At 40.6% G+C, this 19,146-nt stretch overlaps 1 protein-coding gene across 1 annotated transcript in view; it reads right to left on the bottom strand.

Annotated features, from left to right (window-relative positions):
* papss1 (3'-phosphoadenosine 5'-phosphosulfate synthase 1) overlaps positions 1-19,146 on the bottom strand; it is a 126,922-nt gene that overhangs the window by 48,389 nt on the left and 59,387 nt on the right. The window contains exons 5-6 of the mRNA XM_059965377.1: positions 10,993-11,131; positions 10,316-10,434 (exon numbers count right to left, since the gene is read on the bottom strand). Of these exons, the coding sequence (XP_059821360.1) occupies positions 10,316-10,434; positions 10,993-11,131 (258 nt within the window). The remainder of the gene's footprint in view (positions 1-10,315; positions 10,435-10,992; positions 11,132-19,146) is intronic.

Here is a 19,146-nt window from a genome sequence, read left to right as displayed (position 1 = left end):
AATTATAGAAGGAGAGTCATCGGGAACAGAAGGGAAGGTATGTGATAGGTGGGAGAGAAAAATAGACAAATGGAATGCGACATGCGACATAATAGAATGAAAAGGGATTCAAAGCACATTTATCAAATAATGTACAAGTTATACTGTTACGTGCCCCGTAACTGGGTTAACAAGCCAGCTGAAATGGAATGATACGTTGGAGTCTGGTGGTACTGTAACTAAAGTTGCTTATTAGTAAACTAAACAATACAGTATCAAAAATGCCAATACACGTATAAAATAGGTTAGCAATAATAAAAACAGAAGTGTAGGAATAATAATCAACAGTAAAAAAACAAGCTTTATCAAAGTCTAGGGGTAAATGAATTGTCATAGGAGAATAAAGAGTTCAGTTCAGTTCGTGCTGAGGTAGTTGTTGTTGTGTTGCAATGTTGGTGAGAGAGAGAGAGAGAGAGAGAGAGAGAGAACGAGTGAGCAAGAGATGAGCAGCTGCAGCAGGCAAACCTTCCATCATCTTCTTGCTCCGTTGTACCATAGGGGTAATTGGTTATGACCCTTCCGTTCCAGGCTAGACCATTCTTCAGTGATGGACTCGTCACCCAGGCAAGGGCAGACACACACACATCCCCACCGGTCTGCTTCATCCACCGTGCTCTAGACCGATTCTCCTGAACCGATCCTCCAGGCCCCCACCTTCCTGTGGGTGCACAACACTCTTTCAGAGTCCACTGGTGTGTCTGAGGGTGTCTCCCCAGATCCGTCTTTTATCCCCACTGACGGGATATCAGCCATCCATCTACTCCACATGTCCATCAAACTAGTCCACTCCCTGCTGTCTCAGCAAGAATGTTAACAAGCAAAGTGTCCTTGTAGCAAAAGGTAAATAATCAGTGAAGAAGGCATAATACATAAATCAGTCGTCTCTCTCTCTCTCTTATCTGTAGCAGATGCCTCCACCTCTGTTCTTCATCTCCCTCTCCCATTAGCAGCATAGTTCCTGGGGGAGGGGGGAGTCAGCCCTGGACCCCATTTCCATCTGGTTTATTCAGCACACATAACAATACAACCTTGAAATTTGTTTCTTACAGGGAGCCACAAAGCAAGAAGCCTTTAAGAATCCAATTTAAAAAATAACACCCAATACGCAGAGGAAGAAAAAAAAAACACAAATCATGCAAACAATACAAGCAAGCAAAAGCAGTTCAAACCAAATTGTGTCCGTAGACCCAGAGCATGGAGCAGGCCCATAGCCTCAGTCTCAGTTCATCAAGCAGCTGGGCAAATTCAGTAAGCTTGCATACACAAAGTACATAGAAGTCGGAACAGTCTCAGAGCCTCAGGGAGAAGAATAAACATCAGGGAAGGTCAAGTCTTATCGACTCATCTGCTCATCTTTTCAGTCTATCTGGATCAGCATTCAAATTGTCCAAACACCGGGTTGTACCCTGCACTAGGACCCGGGCCGCGACATGGTGATACGCTCTAGGCCTGTACCCCGCCGCCCAGCCTGAGGCCGCTCTCGATCTTTCCAAACTGGCTCTGCACTTAAGTTGATTCAATCTCACTCCCAGTTTAGATGGACAGGCTCTAAAACTTCTCCGCGTTGCCTCCTCTCTGCTTTGCTTGCTCCAACTCCGCTTCTGATTCCAACTTGACCATGTCTCAACCTTGCTCTGACCTCTTCTCCTCAAACATGCCATGCTCTGACTTTGCATCGTACCTGCACAGCTCAACCCTCGAGTAAGCCTCGACTTCACTCACCTTTTCATTGTTTGCAGTGATAGTTCACCACAGAAAAGATGCTATTCATAAAGTATTAGGTCGTATTACTTGCTTTAGTAATTAGCTAGTAATTTCAGTAGTGCAATCTTAAACTGGAAGTTCTCCACCATCAACACCTACTCCTGCTTTATGTTATTTACTAGCTCTCATTTGCTTCTGCTTTCCATTTGATCTGTTTCTTTGTTGTATTGTGCAACTACCTTTTCTCAGATCTGAATAAAGGATATGATTCTGAAATATTAACATTGCTTGATCTACAGCTGCTGTCTGACCAGCTAAGTATTTTTATCATTTTGCTTCCTGTCAAATTCCTACAGGTTCAGAGCATGGTGATTATTTCAACATGAACTCTCCATCAAATTCTGAGCTGAGTGCTGGGTTTATAGTAGCCATTATAAATTTTCAGTCTGATACACGATTCCAACTTTGAGAAATAAAGCCAGAAACTGACAATATGGATAAATATGTACCATTCATTGCTTCAATGATTCAGACTTAGATTGAGACTTCTGAACTCATTGCATTATGAATGTGGTACAAAGCAAGCTTGCTGTCAACGAGAACACAAATAATCCCCTAATGAGTACTGATAAGCATGCTTCATATAATCTAAAAAGGCAGTACTCTGCTTTAATAGAAAAAAATAGCTTCCATTTAATCTGCTTTTTGGGTGGTAAACCACACTTTGGCATTTCTGACTGTGACTGTCTGATGCCAGACATGTGACTTCCTCCATTCTGGAATCACAATGTTGTTTCTAGTTACCAAAATAAATAATAGATTGTCTCCTTGTGGGAAAGAACAAAATTTGAAATTGTAAATGTAAAATGATCATCAGGAAATTGAGAGGGAACTGTGAGAATGTGGAACTCATCACACATGATGTGATTAGGATGAACAATATACATAAACTGAAGGTGAAGCTAGACAGTTACATGATGGAGAAAGGAATAGATGAGTGAAAATCATAAACACTGCATGGACTGGGTGAACTGAATGATATTTTTCTGTGCTGCTTATGCTACCCCACAATCAAGGACATCTTGAGGTGATGCCTAAAGGTGGCAGCATTCATCACTAAGGACAGTCACCAACAAGTACATGCCCTCGTCTCGCTGCCCTCATGAGGGAGGTGGTTCAAGACTCTGGAGAGCGACGCTTCATGATCCAGAAAGAGCTTCTTCCCCTTGTCATCAGACTTCTGAACATTCCAAGAACACTATCTTGTTAGACTATTTCTGAAATTTATAGCAATTTTCACTGCACTATTGCTACAAAACAAAAATCATAAGTCAGAGATAATAAGTCTGTTATGGATTCAACCTCAACAAGTGATCTCTTTCTTGTCCAAATTTATGTATATGAAGCTCTATTCCATAACGTTCCTATTTACCTTCCTTTCAATGCATTTACTGTGTCTTGTTTACTTCACATTCATTGTTTGCTGTGATAGATTACCACAACTTACCACAGAAAAAGTGCTATTCATGAAGTATTTAGTCACATTGCTTGCCTTAATAAGCACCAGTTAGCTGCTGCTCAACGTCAGTAAGTAGCACCATCTTGAACCGAAGTTCTCCACTATCAACGGCTATTCTCACCACTCAAGTAAGGAAATGCCTTAATTCCCTCATATTTCTCAATAATCATAGAAAACTACAGCACCGAAATGACCCCTTTAGCCCATCTAGTCCATGCCAGACCACTTGAACTGCCTAGTCCAATTGACCTGCACCCCGTCCACAGCCTTCAATACCTCTCCCATTCTTGTACCGAGCAAACTTCTCTTAAGCACCGAAATTGAATTTGCCAACACAACTTGCAATGGCAACTCATTCCACACTCACCACCCTATGAGTGAAGAAGTTTCCCCTCATGCTCCCCTTAAACATTTCACCTTTTACCCTTAACACATGACCTCCAGTTGTAGTCCCACTCCACCGGAGTGGAAAAAAGACTTGCTTGTATTTACCCTATCTATACCCTTGATGCACCATCAATAACTCACTCTGAGATGTAAAAGCGAGTTATCGGCTTTTATTGATTGGAAGAAGGAACAAGCAGTGAGTGACCACTATACTACATCCTGGAGACAGAGAGGCCGGGCTCAGACCTCAATCCCCTTTATACCGGGGTCTGTGGGAGGAGCCACAGGAGCAGTCAGCAGGGGGCGTGTCCAGACAGGTATATGTAGTTCACCACAACCCTTCATAATTATCTTCTCAACTTTTGTTCTTTTCCACAAGAACAAAAGCTCTCATTTGTTTTGGTGACTGGTAAGGCCTGAGTGACTCCATAACGTAGAAAGTCTTGTCTTTGTAGTCAAAGAAACATCAGTTTATAGTTTACTTCACAAGTGGATTAAAAAGGGAAGTAAGCTCTGGTTTATTTAAGTAGAACATGGCACTTTTAAATTCCAACTCCTCCGAACTTGCTGACACAAAAGAAATTGCAGATGCTGGAAACCTGGTGCAACACAAAAAATGCTGGAGGAATTCAGCAGGTCAGGCAGCGTCTATGGAGAGAAATGAACAGTCGACATTTCAGGCTGAGACCCTTGATCAGGAGTGGAAAGAGGGCAAAAGCTGGAATAAAATAGTGATGGAAGGGGGAAGAACAGAAACAGAGCTCCCCATGTCCTCACCTGCAACCCCAGAAGACTGGCATCTAACACATTATTCTTCACAACATCCAGTATCTTCAATACAATCCTACCACCAGGTACATCTTCCCTTTCCCCTCCTCCCTTCTTTGCTTTCTGCAGGGATGGCTCTCTCCATGACTGCCTTGTCTGCTTATCCCTCCCCACCAGTCACCCTTCAGGCACTTATCACTGCAAACACACTAAATGTTAGACCTGTCACTACACCTCCACCCTCATTACCATTCAGGGCCCAAACAGTCCATCCAGGTGAGGCAACGCTTCATATGCAAATCCAATGGGGTCAATCGTATCTGGTGCTCCTGCAGATTGAGGGATTGCTTCATTCACCATCCTCGCTTCGTCTGCTGTAACAGCCAGGATCTCCCAGTGCCAGTCATTTTCACTGCATTTCCCATTCCCACATTGATGACTGTCCACAGCATCCTCTACTGCCAAGTGGAGGCCAGACTCAGATTGGAGAAGGAATACTTCATATTCCATCTTGGTGATCTCCAATGTGAAAGCACCAGCATCAATTTCTTTTACATTAATTACTCCCCTTTATTTTGCCCCTTCCACTGTTCCCCCTTATGCCCTTTTAGCTCTTCTCTTTCTTCTCCTCCATCCTCACAACCTGCCCTACACCTTTAGTCCCTCTGGTGCCCCAACTCCTTCTTTTTGTTCCATGGTCTACCGCCTTCTATTAGATTTCTTCAGGCCTTTGCTCTCCCACAAATTCACTCCTGGCTTCTCAAATCATTCCCCCCATCCCTGACCTTTCTACCTTCCCTCTTGGATTCATCCGCTAGCTCATAGTCCTCCCACTCCCCCTACTCTTACGCTGGTTTTTTCTCTCTTTCTTTCCAGTCCAGTTGAAGTTTTTGCCTAAAACACCGACTGTTCATTTCGCTCCACAGATGCTGCCTAGCCTGCTGAGGTCCTCCATTATTTTGCGTATTGCATCAAACTTGCTGTTTGCTTAAACATCTAGTTTATAAAAGTTTATCTAGTTTTTGACCACATAGGAACATCTTCTTTTAATCCAATAACTGGGACTAAAATGGAGAATGAGTTGCAGGAAAGCTTCTGCAAAAAGTGAAATGAAAATTTTCTTTACGTTAAGCCCCTCAACAACTTAAAAATAAATGCACTATCACTTCCCAACTGCTCCTGCAAGCTCAGTATCTTAAGCAGTGATCTAAATAAGATGCTTAAAGTGAAGTATTAAATGAAAGAAAATAGAAATAATTTTCTATATTAGGAATCTATAACCAAAGGAGGTGTACATTTTTTTCAATCATGGTTGAAACCTGAAAAATATAGTACTGTGCAAAAGTCTCAGGCACATATATATAGCTAGGGTGACTAAGGCTTTTGCACAGTACTGTAGTGATCTAATATATTGCATTTTATTGCTGCAGCAAAAAAATTTCATGATATACATGAGTGATGATAAGCCCAATTCTGATATGGGTCTCTATTGCGGACAGAGAGGGAAGGGAACATGGTTGGGAAAGGGAAAGAGCAGGAAATACTAGAAAGACATTCTGTAATGATCAATAAACCAATTGTTTGAAATCAAATGACTTTGCCTTTGTGTCCCAGGGCTAGGTGTGTCTGCATCCAACACACCTCCCCTCACACCTGGCACACCTCCTCCATCACCCCACCTGCTGCACTCCACCCTCACCATTCCTAATATCCTTCACTCCTACCAGATTTATAAACTCACTCTTTGCTTCATGTTTATAAATACAGTACTGTGCAAAAGTGCAAACACGAGGAAATCTGCAGATGCTGGAAATTCAAACAACACACACAAAATGCTGGTAGAACACAGCAGGCCAGGCAGCATCTATAGGAGAAGCGCTGTCGACGTTTCAGGCCGAGACGTCGACAGCGCTTCTCCCTATAGATGCTGCCTGGCCTGCTGTGTTCCACCAGCATTTTGTGTGTGTTGTTGACTGTGCAAAAATCTTAGGCACCCTATTCATATGTGCCTAAGACTTTTGCACAATACTGTATTTGCCCAAAGTTTATGATTACCTTGTCAATTTAATACATTTCAAAATATTAAGTTAATAATACATTGAAAATAAATGTTCAATAAATCTATTAGCTATGTTTATTTGGTAATACAGATATAAACCAGAATAGTTAAACAACAGATCAGCTGTATTTTAATAGAATGGCAAAACTGGATTAAAGGGCTGAACCTCGTGTTTGCCAGCTTCCTACTGCTGACCTGGGAAACAAAGTCGAGGCTATTACATATCCTCAAGGTACATGGTCTTACTCGGCTCTTTCCAGCACACAGGTAGATGCCCTCCCCAGCTAGCAGTGCATTCCTGTCTGTTTCCCAACTTTATGATGACCCACAGGCAAATAATTACAGAAAATTATTCTTTTTGACTTTGATTTTTTTCTGTATAATGCATGCAAATGCACTGCAGTACCAACAAAGACTATGCACAGAGTAGGACTTGAACCTACATGTTCCTCATGATACTAAGGCTGTGAAAGTCACTAGCACCTCAGGAAAGTAGTCAAACACTGTTTCATTCATTGCTCATCAATAAACAACAAATATTGCCATGAATGACATACTGAGAGTTAAAGTTTTCCTGAAAGTGAAAAGGTCCACTTGAGATTTCACTTCCTCAAAAAGCAACTGGTTGGAAAAGTCAATTATTTTTAGTGTAATACTAGACAACGGGGTGACCCATTGGGACACCCTTTGAGAAAAAGGTAATACAGTCTGATGTGATCAGAAAGAACATTAAATTTTCCTTAATGCTATTGGTATCGCTATGCTTTGGAAATTAAAGAATAAAAACCAGTTTATTAAAGAAGAAGAATGCGTAGCAAGGCAAATATAACTCCTCCCCGTTTAACAAAGGACACTTCTGATGGTAACATTTCTGGTTGATCTGCCACTCTTGTGCCTCTCACTGTCATTCTGGAGATGTGCAGTCCTTTCATGTGTTGTCTCTTCATCTCTTCTGCCGGTTGTCCTTTGTCTCTGATGTGCATTTCTCAGCTCCTTTGTCTCTTCCTCTCTCCTCCTCCTGTGTCTGTTGTTGTCATTCTGGAGTCATGCAGCCCTAGCCTCATCCGATTCCTGTTCTTTCCCTCTCCTTGCCACTTCCCGACAACGTTTGGTGCCCCCCCCCCCTTCTCTTTCCACGCGGCATAATTAGGCTGACAATATTTTTTTACCCTAATGCTGGATAGAAAATACGAAGCAGTAATACCAAAGGAAGCTGATTATTCTTGATGATGTGGTTGCTGCTCGCCAAAATGGACGTGATATAGTCACCGCAGTCCTTTCACTGCAGCCAAGGGGTTTATGGGGGTCTCAAAGTACTTCATTATGGGTTACGGGATGCTATATCATGCTTAAATTTACAGAAGATCTGAATCTTGAATCTGAATTTTGAATCTAGTCAAGACTTTTATATATTGTGGGGACCATTTTTGAGTTATTTTCAAAACCTTTGATTTGTTATAAAAGTACAGATGATGGCTAATAATATATTTCATTATATGATAAGGGTCTTTTTCCCCCTTTTTTCTTGCTTTTCCTAACAGCTCTGACTTTGGTAGTGGGTTTAGATTTTTTTTCTGTATACCAAATATTTAATATTTCAATATTACAATTTAATTTATTTTTTATGGATACAGGGTTTTGTGATTGTTACTGTATTTTAATACAATGTACTTGGTACTTTTTTTTTACTTGTATATCTTATTGTACTCTGTATTCCTTTATGCAGAAACTAATAAAAATATTGAAAGTACATCGTTACAATAAGATTTAATGATCTCTTATTGATGGGTGGCAGTTAGATCTATCCCAATCCTGCACGTGCTGATGGTGATTAGCAGAATCTGACCACTCGAAATAGAGCTGCCCTGCCCTTTTGCTCCAGTTGGTGTCGCTGCTGAGGCTGGCCATGCGCATGCATCATGTTGTTGCGTCCTGATTTTCATCGTGGCGGATCAGCTCGAGTGAAAGGCAGCCTGTTGATTTTTGCGAATGAGCAATTTTATACGAATATGTAACCCTGAACTTTGCCTGCATTCTGTAAGTTAGCGCACTTGAAGTCGATTTAGCCAAAAAAGTTGCTGCTGCAATGCACCGTTTGCACTAATGGAGGTCACAAACAAGACAGACAGAGAGAGCATGAGAGTTTTAGTAGTATAGATGCAGCACTTCTTTATGGACCACAAGACACAAGAGCAAAATTAGGCTATTCGTCCCATCAAGTCTGCTCCATAATGTCTTGATTTTGCCCCCATCGTGACCCCATTCTCCTGCCTCTCCCAGTAACCTGTGGCACCCTAACTAATCAAGAATCAATCAACCTCCACTTTAAATATACCCAATAATTTAGTCTCCACAGCCAGATGTGGCAATGAATTCCACAGATTCACCAGCCTCTGGCTAAATAAACCATCATCTCAGTTCTGAATGGACGTCCCTCTACTCTGAAGCGGTGTCCTCTGGTCCTAGACTTCCCCCACTATAAGAAACATCTTCTTCACATCTGCTCTATCTAGGCCTCTCAATATTCAATAGGTTTCATTTATCTAAACTCAAGCGAGCACAGGGCCAGAGCAGTCAAGCATTCCTCCTACATTAACCATTTCATTCCTGGAATTGTCCTCTAGACCCTCTCCATTGTCAGCACATCTTTTCTTAGATAAGAAGCCCAAAACTACTCTCAATACTCCTAGTGTGGTTTGACTAATGCCTTTTAAAACTTCAATATTACGCCCTTGCTTTCATATACTAGTCTTCTCAAAATAAAAGCTAACATTGCTTTTATCTTCCTTAACACCGACTCAACCTCGTTAACCTTTAGCGAATCCTGCACAAGGATTTCCAAGTCCCTTTGCACCTCTGATACTAAAATTTTCAGTGTAGAAAAGTCTATGCCTTTATTCTTTCTACCAAAGTGTATGACCATACACTTCCCTACACTATATTCCATCTGCCACTTCTTTGCCCATTCTCCCTATCTGTTCTTCTGCAGACACCCTGCTTCCGCACCACTACCTGCTCCTCTACCCATCTTCATATCATCTGAAAGCCTGGCTACTAGTCACCAGCACTCAACCACAAGAGGTCTCCTTTATTCCCACTCCTTGCCTCTGTCATTCAGCAATCTTCAAACCATGATATCTTTTCAGTAATACCATGGCCTCTTATCCGTTTAGCAGCACTTTGACAAGACTTGCTGAATATCAATTATTACAAATCCCATTCAGCATCTCCTAATTTATATTTTTCTTTGAAATACTACTGCTATGGAAAATGTGCCAGCCACTTTAATGCAGTAAGCTTCCACAAACATGACAAAGGCCAGATAACTTTAATGCAATTGGTAAATATTGACTAAGACTTAAAACATACCTTCCATGCCATTCTAATATTCTATAATGGAAACCAAGGCATCAACCTGAGAAAGCAGGCAAGTTCTCACATTAATGTCCCCGTTCAAAAGTCAGTACTTTCAGCAGTACCCGGCACACCTAGCAGTGTGCAGGAATGTCCGTGTAGTTTTATGATCAAATTGTTGGAATGACACGTGAATCAAGAACTTTACAACAGCAACAACAGTTCATAGAAAGCTAAATGCAGAGCTACTGTTGCTCATGTCTATTTTTAATTGCTTTGTTGACTTATACAGGCAAATCATGAACTCGCTAGAAAAATGCCTAAAGCCATCAGATTCAGAGATGAGACACTAACAATGAAATTGACTCAGACTGACTTTTGGTAGTGTATGTATTGGTTTCAGGTTTACCTTAGAATCTAATTAACCAAGTCCTACTAAACCAAATCTTAAACATTGCTATTGAAACCTTTGACTGAATCCATACCCTCTCCTGAAGAAGTTCAATCACTTGCTGGACACATTCATTGACAGAACAGACATCAGTCTTCAGAACCAGCTCAGGAGCTTCTGGTTTCTCATACTCCGAATCAATACCAGTGAACCCTGCAAGAAAACAAGTTCAGCGCACCATTCAAAGTCAGTGAATAAGTTCTCAATTTAATAAAGAATACTCTAGCTTTGAGACAGTTCTATTAATAAAGTACTATGGATTTCTCAGACTAGTCTTCAAGTTAGTTATCTCCAGTCTAAACTTTTTGTAAAGTCCCATCACATCCATGCTCTCACAAACATAGTGAAGCATCAACAAATATATCAAAAAAAACCAGACCAACTCTCTGATGTGCTGATCTGTATCTAAAATTCTCTGCAGTTTCTTGCAGTCATGGGCAGAGCAGTTGCCATAGTAAGTCATGATGTAGAGATGCTCTCTATGGTGCATCAACAAAATCTGGTGAGGGAACGTGTGGATGTAGAAAAGGGTGAACGACAATCATTAGCTGAGTCTCCAATTCAATATTCTATTTAATAGAATTTAATTATATTCATGCCCACCAGTACAGAAATCTTATTTTACTAAAATAACCAAAGTACAATCACACATCACTACTGATCAAGCACTCACAAGGTTCTTTTTCTGTTCCGTTTTCATATGGTACATACCTTTTATCTCTCCAGCTCTGGCCTTTTTGTAAAGTCCCTTCACATCCCTGCTCTCACAGACATACAGCGGAGCATCAACAAATATTTCAAAAAAAGGCAGACCAGCACTCTCATGTATGGTTCTGCTATTTTTCCGATCCTGGGAAATAGAAGGTTAAGATTTAAAAGTCAGAAATCAAACATTCATTCCCACAATTACATCGTTTGACATGCAGTTTTAAAATATTAAAAACTATAAAGTAAAACAAAGGTTTTTCTATGTATGTCCCACCAAAGATAATTTTATATTTTTAAATTGTGCTTTGTGTTTCCCTGGGTTCATAAATTATTGTGTACAGGTGTCCCCCATTTTTTGAACGTTCGCTTTATGACACCTCACTGCTATGAAAGACCTACGTTAGTTACCTGTTTTCGCTAACAGAAGGTGTTTTCACTGTTACAAAAAAAGACAGCACACGAAAAAAGGCAGCGCACCCCGGGCAGCCAAGCTCCTCCCCGGAACTGCATTCTAGCCGATATTGCTTAAACACGTGCCTGTAATCATCTGTGCTTTATGTCGATTTATTTTGTGCATCTGTAAGCAAGATGAGTTCTAAGGTATCAGAAAAGCCTAAAAGAGCACATAAGGGTGTTACACTTGCCATAAAACTAGACATAATAAAGCGTTTCGATCATGGTGAATGAAGTAAGGATATAGTGAGTATTGTTAAGGGTTTGTGGAAGTTGACAAAGATGATGTTGAAGAAGTTTTGGCATCTCATGACCAAGAACTGACAGATGAAGAGGAAAGGATAACAATTGAAGCCGATTGCGGTAGCGAACGGTGCACAAGTGAAGTCGTCCAGGAACTGAACATAAAGCAATTGCGTGAGATTTTCGCTACGATTGACAATGCTGCAATGGTTGCAGAAAAGTATGACTTTAATTTTGAAACGGTACGTAGGTTTAGGGCATATTTGCAGGATGGTTTGAGTGCTTACAAAGAACTGTATGATAGAAAAATGCCCGAGGCTAAGCAGTCAAGCATACTGACGTTTTTCAAGCCTCCCACATCAGCCACAGCAGACAATGAAACTCAACCTTCGACATCGAGACAGGCAGACACAGAAGATGACCTGCCTACCCTGATGAAGACAGACAACGATGAGATGACACCACAGTCTCCTTTTCCTCCCACCACCCCAGCCTCTGACAACTCAGCCTACCACACCATCACCAGTGTGCTCACTGTCTTTCTGATTCTGGTAAGTGAAACTACACAGGACATACATTATTTCTACTTTATGTAGACTGTGTATTTTTATGTGTTATTTAGTACGATTTGGCAGCTTCATAGCTTAAAGGTTACTGGAAAGAGTACTTCTGCCAAGAGCGCTTGCGCAGTCTTTCTGCTGAGAGCGCTTGCGTGAGATTTTCGCTACAGTGGACAGTGCTGCAATGATTGCAGAAAAGTATTCCTACTTTATATGGGCTGTGTATATATCAGATCATTCCTGCTTTTACTATATGTTACGGTTATTTTTGGTTTTATGTGTTATTTGGCATGATTTGGTAGGTTATTTTTTGAGTCTGCGAACGCTCACAAATTTTTCCCATATAAATAAATGGTAATTGCTTCTTCACTTTACAACATTCCGGCTTACGAACCACTTCATAGGAACGTTCTACCTTCAAATAGCAGGGGAAACTCGTATATTATTATTCTGTACTTTATTATTAGCTAAGTCTGCACATTGCTAAGCATGTTTTTAAATGTTGTTGTTGTAACAAAAGAATTTCCAACTTGGGATCGATAGAGTATTCATTCAATGAAGTACACATATACACTAAGACCCTTGATAATGCCATTCTAGCAGTTATTGAAGAATATATAAGGCATACTAACGTGATGAGCTCCCACCAAATTTAATCCATTTTACTTCATACCCTAACTGAGGGTCAGAACTCATTTCCTTTTTGGCACTTTGTATCAGCTTCATTCACTTACTCAGTTGAGGAGAGAAGGGAGGAGGCAGGCAGAATCTCCTCTACTTCATTCCCAAGTTGGGGGAAGGAGAATGGTGGAAAGCAAATTTGTTTAGATTTCATATTCTGTGGGAGATGGAGCAAATTCGTAAATGGGATAGTTGTTGGATATTGAAACTTTGTGCACAACAGGTTAACGCTGAGCTGCAATTTGAATAAGAATTTGCAGCACCAAGATACAGTTCAAACAATGAGGTACTGAAATCAATCATGAACACTGGTTTTGAATATGCCAATGGAATTTAGAACAACTTTCTGAAGAATCCATCTAGCGTCCAGAAACTGTAACTACAGGTGAGTACCCACATTTCATGGTTTGTGTCCCAAGAAAACTGTCCATATGGTGATTTTCTATAATGCAAAGCTGTGCCATCAGTATATGCATTAAGAAACACACAAAATGTTAGAGGAACTCAGCAGGTCAGGTAACACCTACGAAGGACAATGAACAGCCCATGACTATATAGTTAGGCATAGCTCGAAGACCATCTATAAACTTGCTGATGATAACAACCATTGTTGGTAGAATCTCAGATGGAGATGACAGGGCGTACAGGAGTGAGATATGCCAAATAGTAGAGTGGTGTCACAGCAACAACTTGGCACTCAACATCAGTAAGGCTACATCCACACTAGACCGGATAATTTTGAAAACGTCGGTTTCGCGTAAAAACAACAGGCGTCCACACTAGGCATTTTTAAAAATATCTCTGTCCACATTGAAATAGAGATTTCTGCAAATCTCCTCCTACTGCGGATGCGCAGGACACATTTACCGAAAACAAGCAACATGTTTGGTGTCGAATCTCGCTGTGGAAGTGCGCATTTGTTGTTACAGACTAGAAAAACTTAAACGACGAGCAGCTGTTGGCTCTCATGCAGGAGGACTTAAAAGTTTAAAAAAAAACAAATACTGGAGCATATGGAGGCAACCGACAGGGAGTTCACGGACAGATTGACCCGGCTGATGATAAACATTGAAAAACTGACTAACTCCGTTGCATTAATAAAGCACCTTGTTAAATGTGTAAAACATGTCTGCATCAGTGTTACCTTGTTAATTGATGTTACATTAGGCTGTTACACATCTATTGTCAGAGAAGAACTTGCATAAATAGGTAAACCACCTTCATACAAGCAAGGACAGAAGACAGGGCAAAGTGAGTATACTTATTTATTCAATAAGTTATGGGTCACAGTATTTGGTGAGTACATTTCTAACTCTTCTAGCTTCAGTCTCATTGCCATCTGTTCTGAAATTGTTAGATTGTGGGGGGGAGTTGCGTTCAGGATAACAATGAAATGGCGCGCAGCTGGCTGACAAGCGTTTTCAGATTTCTCTAGTTACCCCGTCCACACTGATCTGCCCAAGCGGCATTTTCAAAATTACACACCCTGGACAGCATTTCTGAAAAGCTCAGGCTTCAGGGGATGAAAACGCCATTTTAGTGCGGACAGAGTGTAAAAACAAAGAGCGAAAGCTTCGGTTATGGATTTATCCGGTGTAGTGTGGACATAGCCTAAGACAAAAGAGCCGATTGGGGGCTTCAGGACGGGTAAGATGAAGGAACACATACCAATCCTCAGGAGGGATCAGAAGTGGAGAGAGTGAGCAGCTTCAAGATCTCTGAGGACCTAACCAGGTCTCAACATATCGACGTAGCTATAAAGAAGGTAAGACAGTGACTATCCTTCATTAGGAGTTTGAAGGGATCTGGCATGTCAACAAATACTCAAAAACTTTCTATAGATGTACCATGGAGAGCATTCTGACAGGCTGCATCACTGTCTGGTATGGGGGTGGGTGGAGGGGCTACTGCACAGGACGAAAAGAAGCTGCAAAGGGTTGTAAATTTAGTCAGCTCTATCTTGGGTAAAAGCCTACAAAGTACCCAGGACATCTACAAGGAGCAGTGTCTCTGAAGGCAGTGTCCATTATCAAGGACCCCCAGCACCCAGGGCATGTCCTTTTCTCACTGTTATTATCAGGTACGAGGTACAGAAGCCTGAAGGCACACACACAGCGATTTGGTTAAAGCTCCTTCCCCTCTGCCATCCGATTCCTAAATGGACATTGAACCCATGAACACTACCTGACTTTTTTAATATATATTATTTGTTTTTGCATGATTTTTAATATATTCAATATGTGTATACTGTAATGATTTACTTATTCACTATTATTATTTTCCTCTTCTATATTATTTATTGCTTTGAACTACTGCTGCTAAGTGAACAAATTTCACGGCATACATTGATGATAATAATTCCGATTCTGAACAGTCAATACATGGGTCAAGACCCTACAAAAGGACTGGAAAGGAAGGGGGATGAAGCCAGAATGAGAAGGTGGGGAAGTGGAAGGAGTACAAGCTGGTGTATGATAGGTGGAGGTGAGTGGGAAGGTGTATGGGTGAAGATGGGAGGGTAAAGTAAGATGCTGAGAGGTGATAGATGGAAGTTAACAGGATTATGATGGAGGAATCTGATGGAAGAGTGGACTATGGGAGAAAGGGCAGGAGCTGGGGCATCAGAGAGAGGAGATGGACAGATGTGGAGAAGGGAAGGAGTAAGAGGAAAACCAGAATGGGAAATGAAGAGGAGCCCCCCTTTACTACCTACCACCTCAACTTCTCGCTTCATCCCCTTCCCACACCCACCCTCATCTGGCTTCATCAATTACCTGCCAGATTGTATTGTTACGCCTGTGCTTCCCCCCCCCCCCCTTTCTTTTTGAGAATCGCAAGATCGCTAATAAGTCAGGTCAGGAGACCCAGGAAATGAGAGAAAGACATGCAGAATCCACAAAGAGTTTGGCATGTGTCCTGGCCTCCGAAAGGCGGAACCATTGATAACGGCTATTGCCTCTTGGAGACGGAATTGTGTATTGAGCGCTGTGCTATTCATCGATGCCCTCGAGGAATCAGGCAACGTGGGCTGGTTGGGGGATGGCATCCTCCCAACCTGATTGACATCTGAGACCCCGTGAGTGGGGACAAAAGAGGGTCTGTGGGAACAGCCCCTCAGACGCACCAGAAGAAATGCTAGAACTCCTGTAACAGCGTAATAGCAAAAGCCGGTGGAAACGCCCACATGCGTCCTTTTCCATTTGCCTCAGAATTGGTGGGTCTTGCCACGGAAGAACGGCTTTAGCTAACAACAAAAGGGGAAATCAGCCCCCAACGACTCTTGAAGGATTGACATCATAAAAGGAATGGGCAAGATAAACATCCGTCTTTCTCTCCAACCAAAAGCTGCAGCTTGAATGAACTTGAGTGACTTTTATATTTCCATCAGACAATACATTATCCCCTAGACAACGACAGAGCTATTTCTTATTGATTATTATTATACCCGCGCTTTCAGATTTAGTATTGATGACGTATATTATCTGTATGTTTGCATTGATATTATTTTTGTGTATTTTTATCAATAAATACTGTTAAAAATAGTACCATCAGACTTCAACGGACCTCTCTATCTTTGCTGGTAAGTGACCCAGTTACGGGGTACGTAACAGTATTCTCTCCCCTCCCCCACCTTCTTATTAAGGCTGCTTCCCCTTTCCTTTCTAGTCCTGATGAATGGTCTTGGCCTGAAACATCGAGTGTTTATTCCCCTTTATAGAATCTTTAAAAAATCTGCTGAGCTTCTCCAGCATTGTGTGTAGTGCTTTGGATTTCCAGCACCCATAACCTCATGTGTATATGACAACCAACTCTTTTTCCATAGCTCAAAATTTTAGCGAGTGATTTGCGAATTCTGTCCAGGGGATTTTTTATAATCTGAATGGCTATAACACAGGATTTACCTCAGGTCACCAGGAGACGCTCATGGAGTGAGTACTGTTTCAGATTCGCTCCATAACCTTTACTTTTCTTAACCTATGATCACCCTTATTTAACTTACTTTTACCTACACCAAAAGATTCTTGCTACTTTTTTGGACTTACCTTTAAGAGTGTACTGTGAATTTTGAAGAAATGAGTACAGAAATGGCTTTAAGATCTAAAGGGAGAAACCCTGGGAAAGATTCTAACGGCAACGGAAAGAAAAAAAAGACCAATCCTAAGCATACTGAATTGACTTATGATATGTTATTGGAACTTTTAAATGAAAAATTTGAAGAACGACAAACTTTCAAACAAGATCTAAAGGCTTTCCAGGATTCTATGGATAAGACTGATTCAGTAATTAAACAGCAGCAAGCTCTAATCGCAACTTTACAAGAGGACACTCAGAAGCGAAACTTGGTAATTGAAAAACTGGAGCAGAAATTATCTTCGACAATTAAACAGGTGGAAACACTTAAAGCCATGAGTGTCGACTTTGAAAATCGGTCCAGAAGACAGAACTTTGGTCTCCCGGAAGGTATTGAACAAGGGGACCCCTCGAAGTATTTTGCTCAACTTTTACAGGATGTGTTCCCTTCTGTATTCCCAGACAGTCCTCCGTTACTTGATCACGCCCACAGAATTATGCGCCGATCATTAAGTTCTTCATCTGAACCACCTGTTGCAATTGTTCGGTTTCATTATGTGCATGTCAAAGAGCAACTTATTCGTGTGGCTCAGCGTTTAGGGATGGTTAAATTCAAAGATTTCGAGTGTAGATTAGTGGAGGACTTTAGCCCAGAAGTAATGAAGGCAAGGCTTCTTTTTAAACCTCTGATGTCCGAATGTTATGAGAAAAATCTAAAACCAGCGCTTTTATACCCTGCAAAGCTTAGAATCTCGCCTCTGAATGTACCACGGCGTGTTTTTCTCTCCACATCTGAGGCTCGAAGCTTTCTGGATGAGAATTATCCTACTGCTTTGGACTCTCGTTTCTAATAAATGAGTGATTTTGATCGTTACAAGATAATTTTTGTTTCTAAAACCAGATTTTGTTTCTGGCTATTGGTGTAGGTTTATTCTATATTTTATATTCTAATTAAAGTTTTTCGACGTACTAATCGTTATATTTTACTTACTTTAACCATTGTACTTTATTTTTGGTCATTATTATTAACCCTTTGAAGGCAAATTTTTTTTAACGGTTTTATATATATCCTTTTCATTTTTTGTGTGACTAAGATGGCGGTTTCTTCTCTAAAATATTTTTTTATTTCGCCATTTTTTTTCTCTCGTCTTCTTCCTATAAAGCATTTCTTATCACATTTTCACTTTTTGTTTGAGTTTTAACCTGATTTATAAGTTACTAGTGTTTATATTCTTTTTGGTTTTTTTTTACTAGCAATTATATTAAGAAGGTTGTTTTAGTATAGTGATAATTACTTTTTTGGAGTTTGGGTGGATCTTTTTTTTTCTCTCCTTTATATATTTGGAGTTGCCTTCTCCTGACACCGGGGTAGATTTAGTATCACTCTTTTTTTCCCCCAGCCTTCTCCAGGCTTGGGATGGACTTTTTCTTCGTGGGTGGGGGGTGGGGGTCTCTTTTCTAAATCTATTGTTCTTTTTACCAGTTTGTTTTTTTTCCATTTGGGCTGATTTTAAACTAGTGATATTGCGATATCGTCACTTCCGGGTCTGCCCCTTATTTTTGTTCCTCTTCCGGGTGCACGAGTTCATAATTTGGTTAACTCTTTATATACCAAAGGGTTGATTTTAGAAATATGGCTCAGACCATTAATTTTGTCTCTTGGAATACTAATGGCTTAAACCATCCAATTAAAGGAAAAAGATTTTCAAAGTACTCCAAAGACTGAATGCACATATTATTTTTGTACAAGAAACTCATGTGAAGAAAGAGGACAATCAACGTTTTTTTTTAGGTTTTGGAGGAGTCAGCAGTACCATTCAAATTCGAATGCCAAAGTAAAGAGAGTTTCAATTTTTATTGACTCCTCGATTACATTTGTCCAACACGATATTATTTTGGATCAGAATGGTAGATTTTTGTTAATTACTGGGTTACTTTTTAACAAAAAGGTTGCTATGGTTAATGTTTATGCTCCAAATGTGGATTATCCTGATTTTTTAAAGTCCTTATTTACATCTCTACCTAATCTAAATGAATATATGTTAATAATGGGTGGTGACTTTAATTGTTGTTTAAATCCTTTGCTGGACAGATCTATATCCACTCAGACTTTACCTAATAAGTCGGCAACTTATATTAATTCTTTTTT

Source organism: Hypanus sabinus, chromosome 3 (assembly GCF_030144855.1).
Source record: "Hypanus sabinus isolate sHypSab1 chromosome 3, sHypSab1.hap1, whole genome shotgun sequence".
Taxonomy (NCBI): Eukaryota; Metazoa; Chordata; class Chondrichthyes; order Myliobatiformes; family Dasyatidae; genus Hypanus; species Hypanus sabinus.
The sequence above is the reverse complement of the archived record's forward strand: the minus strand, read 5'-3'. Positions and strand labels throughout refer to the sequence as shown.